The 22,082-nt window shown below is 38.7% G+C and overlaps 2 protein-coding genes and 1 pseudogene across 3 annotated transcripts in view; all 3 read right to left on the reverse strand.

The window, feature by feature from the left end:
* Positions 1-8,627, reverse strand: part of LRRC39 (leucine rich repeat containing 39) — a 30,024-nt gene extending 21,397 nt beyond the window's left edge. The window contains exon 1 of the mRNA XM_019837506.3: positions 8,442-8,627. The gene's annotated coding sequence lies outside the window, so the exon portion shown is untranslated. The remainder of the gene's footprint in view (positions 1-8,441) is intronic.
* On the reverse strand, positions 1,103-3,591 carry LOC123379714 (annotated as a pseudogene).
* Positions 8,628-13,314: 4,687 nt separating the features above from the next.
* The window catches only part of DBT (dihydrolipoamide branched chain transacylase E2), a 54,525-nt gene continuing 45,757 nt past the window's right edge, over positions 13,315-22,082 (reverse strand). For both annotated transcript variants that reach the window (XM_003990364.6, XM_045036276.1), the window contains exons 8-11: positions 21,141-21,218; positions 19,714-19,905; positions 19,486-19,557; positions 13,315-15,010 (exon numbers count right to left, since the gene is read on the reverse strand). In XM_003990364.6, coding sequence (XP_003990413.2) covers positions 14,843-15,010; positions 19,486-19,557; positions 19,714-19,905; positions 21,141-21,218 — 510 coding nt within the window. In that variant the 3' untranslated portion in view covers positions 13,315-14,842. The remainder of the gene's footprint in view (positions 15,011-19,485; positions 19,558-19,713; positions 19,906-21,140; positions 21,219-22,082) is intronic.

Consider the following 22,082-nt stretch of genomic DNA (forward strand, 5'->3'; position numbering starts at 1 on the left):
AGGTAAATGCTTCAGAAAAGAAGAAAAGTAAAGATATAGAATAGTATGGGTAAAAGGGGAGCCCCAAGCTCCCGCTGCATCCAGGCTCAAATTTAATTCTCTCTCAACCTTTATCTCTTCAGCCTTCATAGGTAGGAGTTAATTCTGGGTTCTTTGAAAATAATTATGGGGGTGCCTGGGTGGTTCAGTCGGTTGAGCATCTGACTTTGGCTCAGGTCTTGAGCTCACAGTTTGTGAGGTCAAGCCCCACATTGGCTTCTCTGCTGACAGCACAAAGGCCACTTTGGATCTTCTGTCTCCCCTTCTCTCTGCCCCTCCCCGATTAGCATGCACATGCGTTCTCTCTCTCAAAACCAAATAAACATTAAAAAAATATTTTTTGAGTTGGTAATATAAGCACATGGACCAAAATTCAAAAGATAATGAATCCTCACCTAAGCCCACCTCTAGCGATTTAGTTCTCTTCTCTGAAGGCAATCACTATGGCCACTTATTTGGGAGCCCTCCAAAGGTGGCCTGTGAAGTTACAAACATAAATATGCCTACATTCATGAAAAGCACACACACACATGCCATCACACACATACACACAAAATGCTAGCATACTATGTAGATTTTTCTATACTGTGTTTTCTTCAGAATATCTTGGAAATTTGTTTCATATTAGTATAGAGTTATACCATCCTTTTATTTTATTTTTTTAACGTTTATTTATTTTTGAGACAGAGAGAGACAAAGCATGAACGGGGGAGGGTCAGAGAGAGGGAGACACAGAATGTGAAAGAGGCTCCAGGCTCTGAGCTGTCAGCACAGAGCCCGACGCGGGGCTCGGACTCACAGACTGTGAGATCATGACCTGAGCCGAAGTCGGCCGCTCAACCGACTGAGCCACCCAGGCGCCCCATCCTTTTAAATGACTACATAGCATTCTGGTGTGTAGGTGGACCATCATTTGTTTAGTTATTTGGACACTGGCAATTTTAGTGCTTTTATTAATTTTTAAAAATATTTTTAATGTTTATTTTTTGAAAGAGAGAGAGAATGAAGGAGGGGCAGAGAGAGATCACGACCTGAGCTGGTCAGACACTTAACTGACTGAGCCACCCAGGTGCCCCAATTTTAGTGCTAAAAGCACTTAAAAAATGCCTGATTATTCCATAGAAATTCTCTAATGCTTCTGTAACAAATAAACTCAGAGTTATGGGGCCACTTAAGACCACACAAAGAGCAAAGATCACAGAACCTGAACTCTAATCTCCTGTCCAGAGTGTCTGTACCATCACATAAAATGGCTTCCCTGAATATGTTCATACAGCAACATTAAGGTGCCGGGAGGAGTTTTGCTTCTGTTAAGAAAAGTACTAAATTTTCTCTTTGGAAACAATTTAGATTTATCGCTCCCTTTAGCACTGTCTACTGTTACATTTTAATTTGACAGTATTTCTATGAAACCCACAAATTCCAAGGTTCTCTCTTTCCCTTTTCTAGCTTATTTCCTATGCTCTCATCTAAAGAGGCAATACAAATATAAAGTGAGACCAACTTACACATTGTTGAAGTGACTTAATCTAGAGAAATGTCAGGGAAAGAAAAAAAAAAGTGAATGGATTCACGACCTATTTATGAAGCATTTTAGACAGAATTTCAGTGATTTGGGGACATAGTGGGTGAGAGAAAAGGAAGAGACAAGGCACTGTATAGTGCCCTCTCATAGTCTGATCATCCTTCACGTTAGTGAGCTCCACTTTGCCAAAGTAGAATTAGGGGGAAAAGTCCCAACCTCCCTTGCTACAGAACTGAGGAATGTGACTAAGGTTCTACTAATCATGTGCTTTGATTTAGAAGCAAAGAATGTGGGGAAACTGGCTGGGTGGCTACAGTTCATTTTTGCTGGTCTGACTACAGCAGAGGCAATATATTCTGGGGTTAGTTTTAACAGCAGGAGTTTCCTGGCCACAATGGATGCAGCTGGTTCTGGGGCAACCACAGCAGCTCCCTTACCAGGCCAGTTCCGTTGTATAGTTCCAGGATTTGTTTGATGAATACCCCTTCTTACACAAACATGCCAGGGAGATTTCCATCATCTGTATGTAAGAAATGGATAAGAAACAGATATTGCTATTTTAACTATTTCTTGGTATATTTCCAAAAATATGCTTATGCTATTTTTTCATGTACTGATTAGGGAATCATCTATTGACTTCATACCATAGAAGATGAGAATTCTGTGGTCTTAAACCGCCTACTCAGTAACATACATTTCCCCTCCTCCAGTCCTCCCAATATAACATAATTTTTGTTAAATTGGTAGTGTTTGTTACTATGTAAATGTTATTCATAGCGGATCCAAATAACAGAAGTAATTACATTCATTTCTTTTTGTACTTTGTGGGTTTTTCTGGAGTTGTGTCCCTTTCTATTTGATTTTCTGTGTACCTATCACTGTATTTTTATATGCTTTTTTCCTCCAACCAGATTTATTGAACATAACAAAATTCTGTACACAAAGTGACCTAGATCTTTCTTACTAATATTTTGACAAGTCAATCTGTGAAGGGTCCAAAAGTGGCTTACTGTAAAATTAATAGAAAAGTGCCCAATGCACACTAAATAAATGGTCTAACGACTGGAACTTTAATGGTTCTATAAGATAATTAACATAGGTAGGATTGAACCCCGATGACAGGCTGATATAGAACTGATAGGGGACGTCAAGAGGCCATTTTGTGCACTGCCACTGTGATGCCATCATTTTCCGGGATCATAATGTTCCCAGTATCTGATTCTAGACACACCACAAGAATATCAGTGGGGACTGAGGTTAGCTTAGCTGCTTGCTGGTCTAGAACAATGATCAAACAGTTATCACCCCAGCGTGTTCATTGGACTGGGCCCCATGGCAGCCCCGATCAAGCCCTTGTGAATCTGTGCCATAGGACCCCAGCAATGAATGGATTCCTCATTGTGTCTTCCAAGGGCTGCTCTAAGGTCATCTCCATCGTGTCTGCCATGAGCCCTGGCCCACATCTTTATATACCTGAATATCCTTGCAAAAGTCACATACTCCCTTGGCACCTCAGTTTCTTATTGGCAAAATGTAGATAAAATTAAGAGTTCTTCATGGGTTTTTGTGAGGATTAAATGAGTTAGTATACAAAAGAACTTGGACAGTGCCTGAACACAGTAAGTATTCAAAAAAGGTTAGTCTTATTACTACCCTCCAATAGTAAAGCCAAGAAAGGAGAAGATGGGAATGGATATGATTGCCATATGATCATAGGAAGAAGGTTAGCTGTGAAAGAGACTGAGACAAAAATCAAAGAAAAGACAATTTTACAGAGGAGAGGTAAATCTTAACTGTGTGAAGCATGAAGCCATTTAAGTATCTCATTGTATATTGTTGCACAAATTGCTTTATCTTCTCCTTCTATTGTTGTGGGTTTTCCAGCTGCTTGGTGCCCAGTTTTGCATTCTGAGGTCCCACAGGGATATATTTCATCAGGATCCATGGCCCTGGGGCCCCTGGGTAGCTTAGTCAGTTAAGTGTCCAACTTCAGCTCAGGTCATGATCTTACAGTTCATGGGTTTGAGCCCCATATCAAGCTCTGTGCTGACAGCTCAGAGGCTGGAGCCTGCTTCAGATTCTGTGTCTCCCTCTCTCTCTGCTCCTCCCCTGCTCATGCTCTGTCTTTCTCTCTCTCAAAAATAAATAAACATTAAAAAAAAAAAAAAAAAGAATCCATGGCCTTGACTGACTACAATTGCAATGCTTGTATTTAGAAAAAGGAAACAAATCTAGAAAAACACCAAGTGGAATGGTCAGGTAAGAGAGGGTATAAAAGCACATTACAGGGGTGCTTGGGTGGCTCAGTGTGTTAAACATCTGACTCTTGGTTTTGGCTCAAGTCATGATCTTGCTGTTTGTGAGTTCGAGCCCTGAGTTGGGCTCTGTGCTGACAGTGTGGAGCCTGCTTGGGATTCTCTCTCTCTCTTCCTCTTCCTCTGCCCCTCTCCAACTCATGCTTTTCTCTCTTGCTCTCAAATAAACTAAAAAAAAAAAAATGCACATTACAAATAAAGTGTCATTCCAAAGAACTCAAAGCAGGATCTTGAAGAGATGTCTGCACACATGTTCAATGCTTCATTATTTACAATACCCAAGAGATAGAAGCAACCAAAATACCCACTGACAGATACATAAAGGAAATGTGGTGTATGCACACAATGGAATGTTACACAGCTTTCCAAAAGAAGCAAAATTATGTCACATACTACAACATGGAATAAATTTGAGAACATTATGCTATGTGAAATAAACCAGTCACAAAAGGACAGTCAATACTGTATGATTCTACTCATGTGAAGAGGCTAAAATAGTCAAAATCATACAAACCCAGAGTAGAAAGGTGGTTCATAATATGAGGAAACATGCATGATACCCTGTTACAAGAAAGAAAAAGATATAGCCTTTTTATTCTCTTCAGGCCTTCAGCTGACTGGATAATGCCCACCCACACTGGGGAAGGCAATCTACTTTACTCAGACTATAGATTCAAAGGTTAATTTCTTTTTTTTTTTTTTTAATTTTTTTTTCAACGTTTATTTATTTTTGGGACAGAGAGAGACAGCATGAACGGGGCAGGGGCAGAGAGAGAGGGAGACACAGAATCGGAGTCAAAGGTTAATCTCATCCTCTCACAGACACACCCAGAATGTTTGGCAAATGTCTAGGCACCCAGTCAAGTTCACACACAAAATTAGCCATCACAGTGGGTATACCTATTTAATGCACTAATAAATCAAAGCTTAAAGAGAGGGAGAGACTTTGTCAAAGACATACTGCTGAAAAAGCTGAGCTAAATTCCGACTCAGAAGGATTTGGCTCCTAGACTTGGACCATTGGGTCATTCTACTTCCTTTTAAAAACAAGTTTATGGAAGTCACACAAAATTACATTTGTAGTGGACACCAACAATATCAAAGCAATTTCATTATCGCTTAATAATACATCTTTAGAGGGGCAGTGAATAGAGACAGGGAGGAACAGGGGGGACTGAGATTCAGGCTACATAATTCCATTTCTTTTTCACTCTATTCCATCATGACCTGTGCTAATACATAGGCTTACATTTAGAGAAAGATTATAATGGTTTTAAACATGGAACACTAAGATAAAGTAGTTATTACTCACTCTGTTTTTAAAGGCATGTGTTTTTAATTTGCTGATGTATTTATCTTATGTCGTCATCTCTACGCCCAATGTGGAGCTCAAACTCACAACCCTGAGATCAAGAGTTGCACACTCTTCTGATTGAGCCAGCCGGGTGCCCCTAAAAGCATGATTATATCAGACCTAGAGCATTTTCTTTTACAAAGTGAAATAGAACAGTCGAACTACTGATCATTTAGTCAAGCTTCTTCCCACAAATTCTGACAACACTACAGTACTATAAGGAATCATATCAAGCATAGAAGCATCTGCTTTGTGTGACCCATTTATTCAAATAAGAAAAGAAAATAATGGAACATAGGGAGAAACAATGGAAAATAAGAGTATACTACCTTGGGATTTTAATCCGTAAGGCCCTTTTATGACTCCTTAGAGTCTTTTTTAAATTTTTAAAATTTTTTTAAATGCTTATTTTTGAGAGGGAGAGAGAGCTCATGTGCACAAGCAGGAGAGGGGCAGAGACAGGGGGAGACAGAGAATCCAAACAGACTCCATGCTGTCAGCACAGATGCCCATGTGGGGTTTGAACTCATGAACTGTGAGGTCATCACCTGAGCTGAAACCAATAGTCAGACACTTCACCAACTGAGCCACCCAGGCGCCCCTCCCTAGAGTCTTTTAATAAAACAAAATGTTAGTTGTCAGAATGGAAGTCTTTGAAGCAGAAACACCATGTAACTAGAGTTCCAAGAAACATAAATATGAGCCTTGCCCTCATCAGATAAAAAATTTTCAGTGTTAGGAATTCTCTTTCAGAGATAGAATTTGAAGCCTCTGTAATTGTACTTTGTTTATATCTTTTCCTTTTTTTTTTAATGTTTACTTATTCATTTTGAGAGAGAGAAAAACAGAGAGAGTGCACATGAGCAGGGAAGGGGCAGAGAGAGAGAGAGAGAGAGAGAGAGAGAGAGAGAGGGAGAGAGAGAATCCCAGGACAGAGCCTGACACAGGCCTCAATCCCACAAACCGTGAGATCGTGACCTGAACTAAAATCAAGAGTTGGTTGCTTAACCTATTCAGCCACCCAGGTGCCCCTTAAACAAGAATATTTTAAAACTGATTTGTTGAGCTGTAGGGTTTTCTGGAACATTGATATTCTTTTATGTGAAAATGTTCCATTAAGGTCATGTGTGTGTGTGTGTGTGTGTGTGTGTGTGTGTACAAAGGGATGGAAAGTAGACAACATGATTGCCAAACATTGCCAATGTGGAGTCACTATTTTCCACATTTTGATACTTCTATTAGGAAATTACAGCTGCATACTAACTTGCACCACTTGGTCCAACAAAATAGGGACATTTCCTCCAAGATGATAGGAAACACTATTAGATACCAAATACCTTTCCCCTGGAGCTCAAGTTCTCAGATTCTAGCTGGTCTCACATGACTTCTGCCGCATGACCCCACAGAGTTTCAGTCTTTAATAACTGACATATTTAAGTTACTAAAATGGCTGAGAAAAAAGTTTAGCTTTAAATGCGAATTATTTCTTTTTTCTGTCATTAAACATATGTTTTATAGCCAAAAATTAATGTATTTAACTAAGAATAAAAATGTACTTCTGACCTTAGGATTTTGTGCCGGCTCTCATTTTACACACACACACACACACACACACACACACACACACACACACACAGCATTTCACTAACCTAATCAACAGTGGAGACACAAGAAATTAGTGTATTCAGACACTCATTTGTTCTGTAGCCTATGGGGAATGGGCCAGAAACTAGAAGGTCATTTGAATTTGAGTTTAAAATCTTCATTTGAGAAAAGCATGCTGTGAGTCTAATATGTAATTTAGCAAACAAAATACACATGAACAAAACATCATTTCTCTTATGGATAAGTTGGTGCTTTGGTTTTCTTGTGTAAAGAATGTTCTCACAGGAAATATAAAACCTAAGCAGTAATCAGAATATTATTCAACTTTCTGGGGCAATTTAAACCTCAAATCAGATGACCACAGAATAGAAGCCACTGCAGTCTTGTTTCAAAAGAAAAAAACAAAAACAAAAGAAAGAACAATACCCCTCCTATATCCACCAAACAAGAACCCCAAAACTGCACTTTCAGTCAAATGAGGTATTTTGGGACACATAACAAAAAGATACGTTCTTTCTGCTTTTATTTTTATGCACTGCTTTTCAGTTCTACAGAAGCAAAAGCTATGCCAAACTTTTAACTCTTTAACTGCATAATTCTATATGAATTACATAATATTTTGTTTCTAGGATAGAGACCCAACTTTTTTTTTTTAATTTTTTTTTTCCAACGTTTTTATTTATTTTTGGGACAGAGAGAGACAGAGCATGAACGGGGGAGGGGCAGAGAGAGAGGGAGACACAGAATCGGAAACAGGCTCCAGGCTCTGAGCCATCAGCCCAGAGCCTGATGCAGGGCTCGAACTCCCGGACCGCGAGATCGTGACCTGGCTGAAGTCGGACGCTTAACCGACTGCGCCACCCAGGCGCCCCGAGACCCAACTTTTGAGGACATATTGTATACATTTCAAAAGACAACTACAAAAATTGTTTTTTCACATTTCCACAAATACTATGCAATTACTAAACCTGTAACATCTAGTAAAGAGAGAAGCTGTGAGAAATGACAATGCATTTCGAAAAAATTACAACCCCTCCAACATCTTTTGTAAATACCATTTTATTACAATTAGAGTGCATTACATTTATATATCAATATTTTTCATTTTCACAACCTTATTAGGGAAACTAGTGCAGTAAATGACAATGGTGGTTTAAAAAAAGCCAATGGGAGCCCTTCTAAGCTTGTGACAGAAACATAATGGGACCAAAGCCAGGTTCTTGTGCAATTTGTAAAGCCCTTGGTTTGCAGCTATTAGTGCAGCGACTTAGCTCATCGAGGACTCTGTGTCGCATTTGAATAACTAATGTTTCAAATTATTAGTCATTCTGATTTATATTCATCCCTGCAGTTTCCATTAATTTAATTACCCCTGCCATCAACGTAGTTGCTTTTGTTACTGCAGTTTGAACTCTGGCTTCCTTTTCCCAGGGAATTAATTTGTTGGGTTTTTCCAGATGATTGCACTCTTGCAACTTCCACACAGATTTTATAACCTTGATTTTTTTTACTTTTCTTTTTGCCACATTTTTAGAACTATTTAACACATATTTAGAACATATTAAGAAGCTTCCTGCAGCAAACTTCAAATGATATAGCTTACCCCAAGTTTAGCACAGTCTGACAGTTCCTCTGGAAATACAGGCGGGTGGAGGCTTTGGGGCTTGCTGGAGGGACTCGGCCTCCCCCTCCTCAGCCTGGGATAAGCTTGAACCCTTTTTTGACCATCCCGACTTTGCCTCTTATCTAACCTAAATTATTAATCTCCCACCTGTTCTCATTTCTGTCCTTTCTCTTGTCAAGGCCCAGAGCAGCTGTTCTCAATGCTTTGTGTTGAAACATTCCACATGATACTCAGTAAAAGCCTGAGTATCTCTTACTCTTGCTCGTGATTGGGTTTTGTGGCTCTCCTCTGGACCATCTCCAAATTCTCCTGCTCAGTTCTAGCAAGCTGGCCTAGAGTTCTCTCACAAGGATCTGACTAGCACAAGAATTAGCTCGTGGTTAAAACCCTTCAGCTCAGGACTGCAACTGCCTCATACTGAAGTTATTTCCCTTTCATTCTGAGCTTGCAGTCATCAAGGATTAATGCTACCTTCAGTGTTTGCCTAAATGGTAATGCTTTCTGGAACGGAAAAGAGCTGTGGTAATTTTGTGGGGATAACAATGATAAAATGAGTCACCTCAGGGTTTGGCGTAAATAATTCAGAGTTGACCTGGTCTCTCTGAAACACGTGATGACCTTGAGACACGAAAGAGTGAAAATGAGTGCCTAGAGCTCAGGAGAGTGATGGGGGTAGAGAGAACGATTTAGGAGACATCTGGGAGACAGGTGTGGCCAAACCTTTTGCCGAACACACTGTGATTACAGGTGAGCAGCTGGGAAGGAAGCCAGATCACAAGGAGTTCAAGACCATCCATTCTAAAAGTTAGGCAAAGGCAAGAAGGAACAAGACAGGAGTGTGTTCGTGCAGAGGCAGGTACAGGTAAAGCTAACAATGTGAGAACAGAGTGTTTTGAGCCTTCTCTTAGGTAGAGGGAAATTGGCTTTAGAGAAATAGAGAATTTCTTGGAGGAGGGGATTATTTTAAAAATAAGAACAGTTCGGGGCACCTGGGTGGCTCAGTAGGTTGGGTGCCTGACTCTTGATTTCAGCTCAGGTCATGATCCACAGTTGTGGGTTTGAGCCCCACGTCAGGCTCTGAGCTGACTCTGAAGCTCTCTCTCTCCCTTTCTCTCTGCTCCTCACAAGTGTGCACCTTCTCTCTCTGTCCCAAAATAATAAACTTAAAAAAAAAAGTAAGAACAGTTCTCTCCATATATTTATTAGGGCAGCACAATTCAATAGCATTTTCTATGGTAATGGAAATATTCGATATAATATCCAATATGGTGCACACTAGCCACATATGGCTCTTCACATTTAAATTTCAATTAATTCAAATGAAATAAAGTTAAAATTCAGCTTCCCAGTTATACTAGACACATTTCAATTGCTCAATAGCCACAATAATTAATTGAAATTTAAGTGTGAAGAGCCACATGTTGGTAGTAACTATTGCATTGGAAAGCTCAGAGTTAGGGTTATTACTACCTAAAGTAAAAGATTAATCTGAAAATACCAGTGTCTTCAAACAATACAAGTTATTTTACCTGTATCACATGCAAACCAATCAGTACTGGGGTGTGGTGGTGGGGAGGCTTTATCACGACCTAGTCATTTGGAGATGCTTGTTTCTTCCATCTTGTGTGGCTGCCATCTTCAACATAAAGTCCTCAAGGTTGCTGTGGAGAGGAAAGAGAGGGAGTACAGAGGATCTCTTGGGAGGTTCTATGGGCCACATTTAGAAATGGTTACATCACTTTACCTTCTCCAATGGCTAGAAATAAATCACATGGCCCTACATAACTGCAGGCTAGGCTGGAAAATATTTAACCGTGTGCCCAAAAAGAAAAGGAAACAGGTTTATAGACATATGACATTACCCTGATACATTTATCAACAAGAAAAAAAAATTAAATTTGCTGAGAGTACTGGGATCAGTCTCCAATAACTTCTCCATGAGGAACTGGAAATGAATCTTAACCAGTGTGCTGGAGACGTGCATCTGGTACAGTTCTAGATGTAAGGAAGAGACTAAAAGATCAAAATGGGCCCATGGGATTAAACATAAAACAAGGATCAGGAAGAAGAAATGGAATTAAAATAGAGAGTAGAAGTGTGGGTTTTGCTGAGAGAGAATCACATCTTCCTCCAAAAAGGAAAACAAAGGGAAAGTGTGAGAATATAGAGATTTTGAGGTGAAAAGGGGAGAAATGACAGAACCTTGGGTTGAATCACTTTGTGTTCTCTGAAGACAGAAGGAGGAGCTGTCTGCTGGGTACAACAGGGCTGGGGAGCCATTTGTGTAGGTGCTTAAATGAAGGGAAGAGACTTGGCACAGGTACTGTGAAGAATGGCTGAGGCATTTGCTGAAGAATCTGGAAGGAATCAGTTTAACCTGGAGACCATGATCTCATAGGATGTCAGGTACACTGGAATGCATATCTTCTTTTTCTCTTGATAGATATCCCTATGGTAAGCCATAGCATCCTGTTAATCTTGTTTTTTTCATAGCAATGGACTTGGAAAATATAACTTAAACTTTTTCCTTCTGCCATAATTAATATACCAGTATAAGTGTAAAACATCAAAGCTAGTGAATAGATTAGCATACAGAATTTTCAAGAAAGATGAATAGAAAATACTGAAGCTAGTGATTCATATTTTGACATCGGATGAATTGTCAACACCGCATCATTTGATATTTGAGAATCACATTACTTCTTGTTACTAAAACTAGGAAGAAAATACAAATATTCTTTCTCGGAGATATTGAAAAATCTTGGAATCACAACCAATAGTTTAATATTATCTTCTGTATTTACCTCTTACTCCCTATTCTACCTCTTCAACTTCCTCTGTACCCATGGTCTTAAAGAGATCTCTTAGAAAATATTCATTATTGGGGTGCCTGGGTGGCATCAGACTTCAGCTCAGGTCATTATCTCACAGCTTGTGAGTTCGAGCCCCACGTTGGGCTCTGTGCTGACAGCTCAGAGCCTGGAGCCTGCTTTGGATTCTGTGTCTCCCTCTCTCTGTTTCTTCCCCACTTGTCTCTTTCTCTCAAAAATAAACATAAGAAAAAAGAAAACATTCATTATTTAATATGAGGTGGGGTGGGAGGGCAATATCTCACTTCATTTGGTTGACTTTTATTTTTTAATCTGCCCAGATGTTCTTCCAGATCTCCTTTCTTATTAGTCCATGTGCATTGGGGCTGACTGACTTCCAGGCTCCAAAGGTGACCGTTAAGATCCAAGCCTGGCCAATCAGGCCATTATACTCCCCTGCCCACATTAATGGGCGTGAACCAAGCCAGACCAATCTAAACTTCCCTTGAGATTTTAACTGGAAACAATGTGAGTTCTGAGGAATGTAAGTCTGGGTACTTGTAGGCATCTTTGTCAACACACTGGGACAGCTTGACCTGAGAATGAGGTCAACATGAGGCAAAAAAGATCCAATAGTTATAGAGTGACGAGACAGAGATACAGAGACAGAGGCAGACAGGGACAGCAAAACAGAGACAGTCTGGAATTTATTAAGTCCCTGGATCTAGCCATACCTGAAACTGATGCCCCTGAGGATTTCAGTTATATGAATCGAGTTCCCTTTGTAACATAACCTAGTAAGAATTAGGCTTTTGCTACTAATAGTGGAGAAAGTCCTGACAGTTAAGCTTTAAAAGTAAAGGTTCAGGCTGAAGAGGAGAGAAATTTGAACAATGGAATGCAACAAGTAGTCCCTGCATTTTTATCTCCCTCAAATCTTTGACCTTTTTGATAATGGTACTTATGACATGTCCCAGGGGACAAGAGTAGAAAAGAAAACAAAAGAAATGAAACCGCTTTCTCAATTGCTGAGAAAGCTCAGAGAAGACCTGGAGAAAGATAATGTAAAATCTGGGCTTTGTCAGGCAATTCACTTGATAGTGTTTCAACCCAATACTACTGCCTATTGGTTACTGGATTAAGTCAGACAAGTTGGTCAGAGTTGTGTTAAGACGTAAGGGGATTCACATGGGTTGAGTGTCAGTTTGCACATTAGTGGCTATGTGACATTAAAAAATTGTTATATATCTTATGGTCTTCTATAACCAGAAATGGATAAAATATCTTCTGTGGCAGAGACAGCAATTATCCCCTAATATCCATTATCTCCTTCACCCATAGTAACAAAATATTTAGCTAAGCACATGCCTTCTCATTTCCCAGTCTCCTTTGCAGCTAGGTGTGCTCATATGACTAGGTTATAGCTATAATCATGGGATGCAAGGAGCACTGTCCACTGTAGATTTGGGGAATCTTCCTTAAGAGACAACTGATCATATGGTTAGTCATTTAAAAGTCTGCAAATGCCATTAATAGGGAATTGGTTAAATTATGGTACATCCTCGGGGCGCCTGGGTCCGACTTCAGCCAGGTCATGATCTCGCGGTCCCTGAGTTTGAGCCCCGCGTCAGGCTCTGGGCTGATGGCTCAGAGCCTGGAGCCTGTTTCTGATTCTGTGTCTCCCTCTCTCTCTGCCCCTCCCCCGTTCATGCTCTGTCTCTCTCTGTCCCAAAAATAAATAAAAAACGTTGAAAAAAAAATTATGGTACATCCTCCCATAACCCTCCCAGACAGGATTAGCAACATTTATTAGACACCCTGATAGCACCCTGTTTTTCTCCCCAGTTAGACATGTAATGATATTTTACTTTTTAGAATTATTTAATACCTGCCTCCTCTATTTGACTGTAAACTAATGAAGGCAGGGACCATGAGGGCAGGCATTCTATGCCCAGTGCTTAGCACCATGCTGAGTATACAGCAGATGTTTAATATCAAATGTCTAACAAACACACACAGAATATTATGCAGCCACTTAAAAGTATGATAATGTAGAATCGTTTATTGACATGTCAAGTTACTTGTGATATAATGTTAAATTAAAAAATCAAATTATAAAATAGTAGATAAAGCATGATCTCATTTTTATAAAAAGAATAGCTATGTATACAGATACCTTGATCAAAATGTTAATAGTGGTATGATCATGGATGATTTTATTTTCTTTTTGACTCTTTGTACTACCTAAATTTAAAAAATAATAACATTCATTTGATCCATTATTTTCTAATCTACAGGTCATTTTCATTTTGAAAAAAATCAAGCAGATTTAAAACAACTTTTTTTCTCACAAAATTTCACTTGAACATATAGTAATCAATTAGAAAACATTAGAAGCAAACTGGATTTCTGAATGCAAATCAAAACATTGGATTATATTCACCTTGATGCTATTTCTGATTAAAGTGGGCCTCTTACAAAATGATCATTATGATACTTTCATTTCTGTATGAGATTCATTATTTTAATGTCCATAATTACTCATGAGACTCTTCTCTCTCTTGTTATGCACATTCCATCTTAGGATATGGAGAATGGAATACATCTTAATTTCTTATTCTATTCTATGTTTTAGCTGAAGACAAGAAAGATAAAAAATAGTTAAAAGGCAATGGACTTCTAAATGTAAGACAATGTCAGCGGCTGCTACATTTAAAGCACTTCTCTTACATGAGGCAAGTGTGCAGAGGTGGTTTTTTTCCTAACAACACACCAAAAAGTTACCAATTCTAAAAGAATATTCATTTTAAGCAAACACTTTTGATAGCCTTACTGGTTATAAAACTATAACTGGGATTTTTTTTTTTTTTTTTTTTAAATAAGCTCTATGCCCAAGGTGGGGCTTAAACTCATGACCTCAAGATCAGGAGTCACATGCTTTTCTGACTGAGCCAGCCAAGCACCCCTATAATTGGGCATTTTTAAGATTAGCTTATAATTTTCTCTTTTAAAAGATATTAGTTTATATAAACAAGACATTTACAGATAATCTCTACAAAGCAACATAACCGTGGATATCTTAAAAGTTTAAGTATAATTGCACTTTTTTATACAACAGTTAGCATTATTGTGGGGAAATGAAAGATACTTTTGTGTGTAAATTCCATTTCCCAACTAAGTGTAATTGAAAAGTTTCATTAAGGGGCAATCTAAAATTAAAAGAGGAAAAGAAAAAAAAAATAGGGTAAATACCAGATATTGCAATCTGTCTTTTAGTAACGTTAATTTCGTTGTTCTTCCTAGTTTCAGTCCATGGACACAAAGACCTCAGCACCATAGTAAGAAGTCACACTATGACCTACAAAATGTGACAGCCCTGGGAGAACTATTATACCGTTATTCATTTTCTGTAAAATGTCTAACAGAACAGAGATAAATATTGTGCCTGGGAACCTGAATCACACAATACAAATCATTTATAATACAAATTGTAATGAAGAACGTGTGCTGTGCAGCAAGGCTCTACATGTTCTTTGGACGCTGAAAAAGTTCAGTGATGTCTTATACTCTTCATTTCAGATCTAGGAGCATAAAAGCTGGGTTCTCTAAGTAGGATTTCCACAAATTAGAGAAGCGTGACATTGTAGCACCATCGATAATTCTGTGATCAGCTGACCAGCTCACGTTCATTATCTGTGCCTTAAACACTTCTCCTTTCTCGTTAAATCGGGGAAGGACCTAGAAATAAGGCAAAGAACAGAGTCAAACTTCACTTGCTCCAAGTACAAGCTCTAGCAACAGCAATGGTGAAAGATTAGGCAACCCCCCTTCCTGTGACAGAAAAGAAAGGGGCATCCCAACGACTTGAAAATTTTTCCCACCTCTGTACCTGCCTCAAGCTTTTCAGTTTCTCCAAGGTACTTCCTGTCTCCTGTATAATTTCCTTATATACAGTAAATCTCTTCTCAGATTTCAATTTGTTTTTAACAGTTATTTATTGAGCAGCTACTATGTGCCAGGTACTCTTCTGGACTCTGGGGCTAAACCAGTGAACAAAACAAATAATAATCCTTGCCTTCCTGGAGCTAACATTGTATGGAGAAAGAGAGAAAATTAAGATAAATAAGCAAAATACATAGCATGTTAGAGAAAAGTACAAAGGAAAAAATAAAGCCATGTGGAAAGGGGAGAGAGTGTAGGCAGTGGCTAGATGTAGGCAACATTTTTTGTTTGACAGGGTGGGCAGGGAAAGCCTCACCGTCGTTTCCTTACTGAAGGCAGCAAGGAAACAAGCCAGATGTATCTTCAAAGAGAGACAGAGGGGAAACATGACTTTGGAGTGTTAGAGGAACAGCAAAGTAGGCAGGGTGGCTGCAGTGGAGGGGCAGGGGTGAGAAGAGGTGGGAGATGAGGTCATGGATGGAGCAGAAAGAAAGTGGGGCACACTGTCAAGGGCAATGCTTCTCAATCTGTTTTTGGTAAATGACTTATTGTTATTAAAAAAATTTTTTTAATACAGGGGCGCCTGGGTGGCTCAGTTAGTTGGGTGTCTAACTTTGGCTCAGGTCATGATACTTTGTGGTTCATGGGTTCGAGTCCCGCATCGGGCTCTGTGCTAACAGCTCAGAGCCTGGAGCCTGCTTCGGATTCTGTGTCTCCCTCTTTCTCTGCCCTTCCCCGACTCATATTCTCGGTCTCTCTCTCTCAAAAATAAATAAAATAAAATAAAATAAAATAAAATAAAATAAAATAAAATTAAATTAAATTAAATTAAATTAAATTTCTAATCCATTGCAAGCTATTTTTAAAAAATATATTAAAAGTAAATTACTAAAAGAAAATTTTAAAAGATATATAAAATGCAAGCCCTAACTTCTTGTATTAGATTCAATACACCAAAAATCACCTGTCAAACTGCTGTGAAAGCATCTAAGCCCTACTCTCCCTTTCTGTACTGGTGTCCTCACAGTCTGGATACAACATTCATGGCCTCACATGGGTACCTGATCACACTGCATAGCACCAGTGGAAGGCCATATAGGCCACTGCAGCTACTTTGGCTCTGATCTAAGTGAGGTGAGAAGTTATTGGAGGTTTCTGGGCAGAATGGTCATTTACTGAAAGGGGAAAACTTCAGGAGGAGTAAGTTTGAGGGGAGGTGGTGAGGAAAGGAACAGGAAATTCAAGATGCCTAATTAGATATCCAACTAGGATATACGAATTTCCAGATCAAAGGAGAGATATAAACTTGAGTGTCATCAGTATATAAATGGCGCTTAAAGCCATAAGATGGGATCAGATAAAGAAAACGGCCAGAAGGAAGCCCAGGAATAGCCCACAGCTTAAAGAGAGAATCAAAATCTTCCCTGGGAGATAAGGAAGTTTCAGCAAAGGAGCCTCAGAGGGAATAAGCAGTAGACAGAAGGAAAGCCACAATAGCAAGGTATTCTGTAAAGTCACAGTGAAAGATGTTTTCCAAGGAAGTGGGATGGCTCAGTTGACTCAGGTGCAGCCAATAGGTCAGGGAAGACAAGGACAGAGAACTGAGTTATGTGGGGGTTTTCGTAACTTAGACTTTTTGGCAACAAGAAGTTCAAAATTTATAGTAAAAACAGAAAATGACAAAGGAGAGACGACTCTATGAAAGAAAGGGATTAGAGACACACTGTTCCCACCCAACAAATATTAGAAGACTTATACTCCAAGAGCTATTCTTCATAGCTTGATGAAATCATGGGTAACAATGATTTGGTAAAAACACACCTATTGAACAGATATCTGCACATCAATGTTCATAGCCGCACTATTCACAATAGCCAAAAAAAGAAAACAACTCAAATACTCATTAGAGATGAACAGATAAACAAAAAGTGATGTACACAAGCAGAGTTTGTTGGGCCAAGGAAAAACTTCAGGAGATGGATGGTGGTGATGGTTGTAAACACATGAATGTACCTAATGCCACTGAACTGTACACATTAAAATGGTAAACTTAGGTTTTGTAGATTTTACCATAATTATACACACACACACACACACACACACACACACACACACACACACACAATCCAGAAGAAAATACATCTTATCTTTAAGGAAAAAGAAAAACAAAACTTTCTCAGATAGGTATCATGGCTTGGAAATTGTAGGAAGTCAGAATTCTGTGAGATTCAAATGCTGGGTGGAGAATGGGTGACAGGGAAATTATATTCAGAGACACTCCTGATTTGTAAAGAACAGAGTCTCACTATGTGTTTCTGGATCTCTCTCCCTATCTCCTCTCTATGCTAGAAGGGAGAGTAGATGCTAGGAAAAAGGAGTAACGTAGTAGCTGAGGTATTATCTGTAAGAAAGCAAATCAAAGGCTGAATGAGGGACACCCGGGAGGCTCAGTAGGTTAAGCGTTCGACTCTTGATTTTGGCTCAGGTCAGGATCTCACAGTTTGTAGGATCCAGCCCCATGTCAGGCTCTGTGCTGGCAGGATGGAGCCTGCTTCGGATTTTCTCTCTCTCTCTCTCTCTCTCTCTCTCTCTCTCTCTCTCTCTCTCTCTCTCTGCCCCTCCTCTGCTCATGTGCTCTCTTGTTCTTTCTCTCAAAATAAATAAGTGAATGTTAAAAAAAAGTTTTAAAATATTGGAAGTGCAATTACAGAGGCTTTATATTCTGTTTTTGGAAGAGAATGCTTAACACTGAAAAATTATTGATCTGATGAGGGCAAGGTTCATATTTATGTTGCTTAGAACTCTAGTTACATGTTGTCTCTGCTTCAAAGCCTTCCATTCAGATAAGTAACATTTTGTTGTATTAAAAGACTCTAAGGAGGGGTGCTTGGGTGGCTCAGTTGGTTACATGTCCAAATCTTGGTTTCAGCTCAGGTTCATCATCTCACAGTTCATGAGATCGAGCCCCACATTGGGCTCTCTGCACTGACAATGCAGAATCTGCTTGGGATTCTCTCTCTACCCTTATCTCTCTCTCTCTCTCTCTCTCTCTCTCTCTCTCTCTCTCTCTCTCTCTTTCACACACACACACACACACTCTCTCTCTCTCTCTCTCTCTCTCTCTCTCAAAATAAACAAACATTAAAAAAAAAAAGGCTGAATGAAAGTATCTGTGGAGGCTTGGATGCCAACACAAAAGTAATAAACTCATGAAAGACAAGTCCCAGAGATACTCAGTATGGAAGCATCATAAACATAAAGAAAAAAGATTCTTCTGAAAGCACGAAGACCAAAATCATAGTCAATGTGGTGATGACATTTAATAATGGTGGTACTGAGATGGAATCCAGGGGCTTACTTCTTTTAACTCTAGTGGTTGTCAACACTGAGTTAATAGGGATGCCCAAGCCCTATCTGCTACACCACCCAATTGTGATTCAGTTGGTATAGGGTGAGCTTAGGCATTTTTTTCCCAAGGTCCCCACATAGCCAAGGTTAAGAATCATTGCAACCCTTATTCTAGGTCAGTGTCTCCTGAAACATGGCCACAGGTCACTCATGTTGGAACCACCTGGGTTCTTATTTAAAATGTTAAGTTCTGGAAGCTCGGTCCCCAAGGCTAAGAATACTGCAATTTTTTTTTTTTTTTTTTTTTTTGCAGTTTATTTATTTTGGGGGAGAGAGAGAGAGAGAAAGGGAGGGAGAGAGAATCCCAAGTGGGCTCCACAGTGCCAGTGCAGAACCTGATATGGGGCTCGAACCCAAACCATGAGATCATGACCTGAGCCAAAACCAAGAGCCAAGACGCTTAACCGACTGAGTCCCCCAGGTGCCCCAAGAATACTGCATTTTTAACTAGTACTCTCAACGATTCTTGAACAGAGTGAAGTTTGAGAAAAATTCTCTAAATGGTGTCTCACTGTGCTATAAATAATAATTTGTACTGGCCTACTATTATCTTTGGTATTCAGAAATAAAAATTTTTGATAGAAGTAGATTGGCTAGATTTGTGGTTATCCATGATGACTCACATCAGTGCCTGGCATAAACCACGATGGTTGATCCATACAGAACAGTCCAGATCACCACCATGTTATATACAGAGGCAGACACTAGAATTGCAGGCCTACCCCTTAGGAAGAAACAACTGGCCTACTGAGCCAAATGTTATACTCAAACCTACAAAGCAAGGGAAAAACCGCTGAAATGTCACTCTGTTGTGTTTACTCTCCCAATTTGCTAAGACTCTTTTGCCAGTATGATAAACATACCTTGATGGATCCGAGAGCCCCAATTGCTACTTCGGGTGGCAGTATCACTGGTTTGGCATAGGTCCCACCAATCTGAAAAAAAAAAAAAGAAAAGAAAAGTAAAAAGGAAAAGTAGAAAAAGTAAGCTTTTGGGGAACAAATGGCAAATGCAATATTGTATTTTTCATTGAATATATGATCAGAAACCTTAAGTTATGGTTTATGAATTTGAACATTCCTATTACTCACTGATCCGATGTTGGAAAGGGTAAATGTTCCTCCTGTAAGGTCAGTGGTACTGAGCTGACCTGCAGAGCCCAATTTCTGAAGGCGGTTCAACTCAGTGGCGATCTCAAATATAGAGCAGATCTGAACGTTTTTCACATTAGGGACAATCAACCCCTGCTCAGTATCCATTGCTATCCCAATGTTGTGAGAAGCCTAAAAAAAAATTATAGAGTAAGCCTTTTCATAAGTTAACAGAAAAGAAAAGAACAACCTTCACTATCTTATAAAAACAACTGCCAAAAACTGTTTCTACCAGATTGGTGATAATGTAAATAATTTTTAAAGGATTTTAAAAGGATTTTTTTGCAAAAGATAAATTTTTATTGGTAAGAATATAGGGCAACAGGCTATTTCTATACATTACTAGTGGATATATAAGCTGGGGGGTATATAAGATTTTCTCGGGAATATTTATCAATATGTACCAACATTTATAAAACTTTGTGTTTAGGAGATAAATATAGAAGTATATAGAGATACACAGGGATATTGAGTTCAGACTAAGTCTGAGAAACTGCAAACAATCAAAGTGTTTATCAATAATAAGCCACTGGTTAAACAAATAACAAAATTATGTTTATTGACATGTAATGATGTCCATTATATATTAAGTGAGAAAGGAATAAGTTTAAAGCCTTTAAGTTAAAAACACAATATGTATAAATACATATGATTTTTTTAAGTGTGTGAAAATAAAATCCTGGAAGGATGCACGTCTCCACACAAACAGTAAGTTATTTTAGGGTCATAGGATTGAAGGTAAAGATGGTTACCTTCTTGTCTGAATATTTTTTGCAACAAGTATATACTTAATCAGGAAATTGTATTAATCATATGTATGAATCATATCGTATGGGAAGATTTTAAATCCGACCAGCTAAAATATCTAAGCTCACTTTCTAATAAGAAATATAAATAAGGATCAGCATCCCAAAAAGTGTTCTCAAGTTTCAATGAATCTTCAGTCCAAACAGAAGAGTTCACTCAAGTGGAATCCATACTTTCATTACTTTTCCTATTTCTGGTTAAATTATTCTGGTTTTAAAAACTGCAGGAACTCCATTTGGAGAGAGGTTATTCCTTTGAGGGGAGGATATGCACAATGGTTAACATAATCCATTGCTTGACAGCCATTTATTTCTATTATTTTAAGCGATAAACCAAAGGGGCTTAAAAATGGTACTCCATATATCTGAACAGTATCATTATTAAAGAATAAAATCATTAACAATAGTAACAAATTATACTTCAGTTTAATATTTTATCTCATACCTTTAATTCTAGTCTAAAAAAACCCCGCTGTTTGAGGTACAAAAGATTTTCTAACCTACAAGTTCATCTGCACTATTTTCTGTATTTGCAAGAACTTGCCCGAACACATAGCCAACCTTATATGTTATGTTCTGGCAGTTTTCATCCACAGAAGCATTAAGGATAGGAAACTGTAGTAGTCCCAAGGAAGCAGCCTGTTTAACAGAAAGAGAATGCAACATTAGTACTTTTAACTCAGGAAACTGGAAGCAGTAAGAGGTGTGAGGGAGGGAGCTTTATTTAATGATGCTTAATTACGCTGAGCTTAATTTCAAGTCTATATGTACCTAGGTATATTACTCCCACTGTTACCTCCAAGCAGGCGTGCAACTAGTCACCCTAATCACTTAAGAATAAAAGATAACATTGTCAAGCAGCTGTAAACATCAAGATTTTCAAAATGACTATACAGATCAACCAAAGTACCATAGAAAATATCTAAATTCTATGTGATTTCCTCACTTGCACATAGAATCTTACATGAGGAGTAAACTTGTAGTTCAAAACACTGAATTAAAACACAAAAAGGTAGTAAGCTGTTTCCCTGTGGAGAAAGAACAAGTGATAAGCATTTCCAAGGGCACCGACCATGCTCGTGTTCCAATAGGTGTCTTTGGCCTAGTGAAGGGCAGAGCTGGTGTGAACATTTACTTTAGAGTTCACCTTCCCAAACTCTCCCTCCTCTGCCTTCTTCTCCCTTAATCTTTTTTCCTTTTTTTTCCTCTTCTTACTTTGTAATGTTCCTCTTCTGTCCATATTCAAGTTTTCCTAACTGTCCGCTAAATGTTTTCCATATCTGTTTCTCTGCCCATCCAGGATCTAATCAAAGTTCACACATTGCATTTGGTTGTCATGCCTTGTATTCAATTTTAAAAATAGGAAAATAAAAAATGCTTAAAACTGTCCTTAAAATCCAGCCCTCTTTATCTAGTCCAATTAAGAGTCCTTTATATGTACTGTGTTAAGTGTTATTTTTGTCTGTAGGTCAGTAGTCATGTCAGGAAAAAAAAAAATCATTT

Source organism: Felis catus, chromosome C1 (assembly GCF_018350175.1).
Source record: "Felis catus isolate Fca126 chromosome C1, F.catus_Fca126_mat1.0, whole genome shotgun sequence".
Classification (NCBI taxonomy): Eukaryota; Metazoa; Chordata; class Mammalia; order Carnivora; family Felidae; genus Felis; species Felis catus.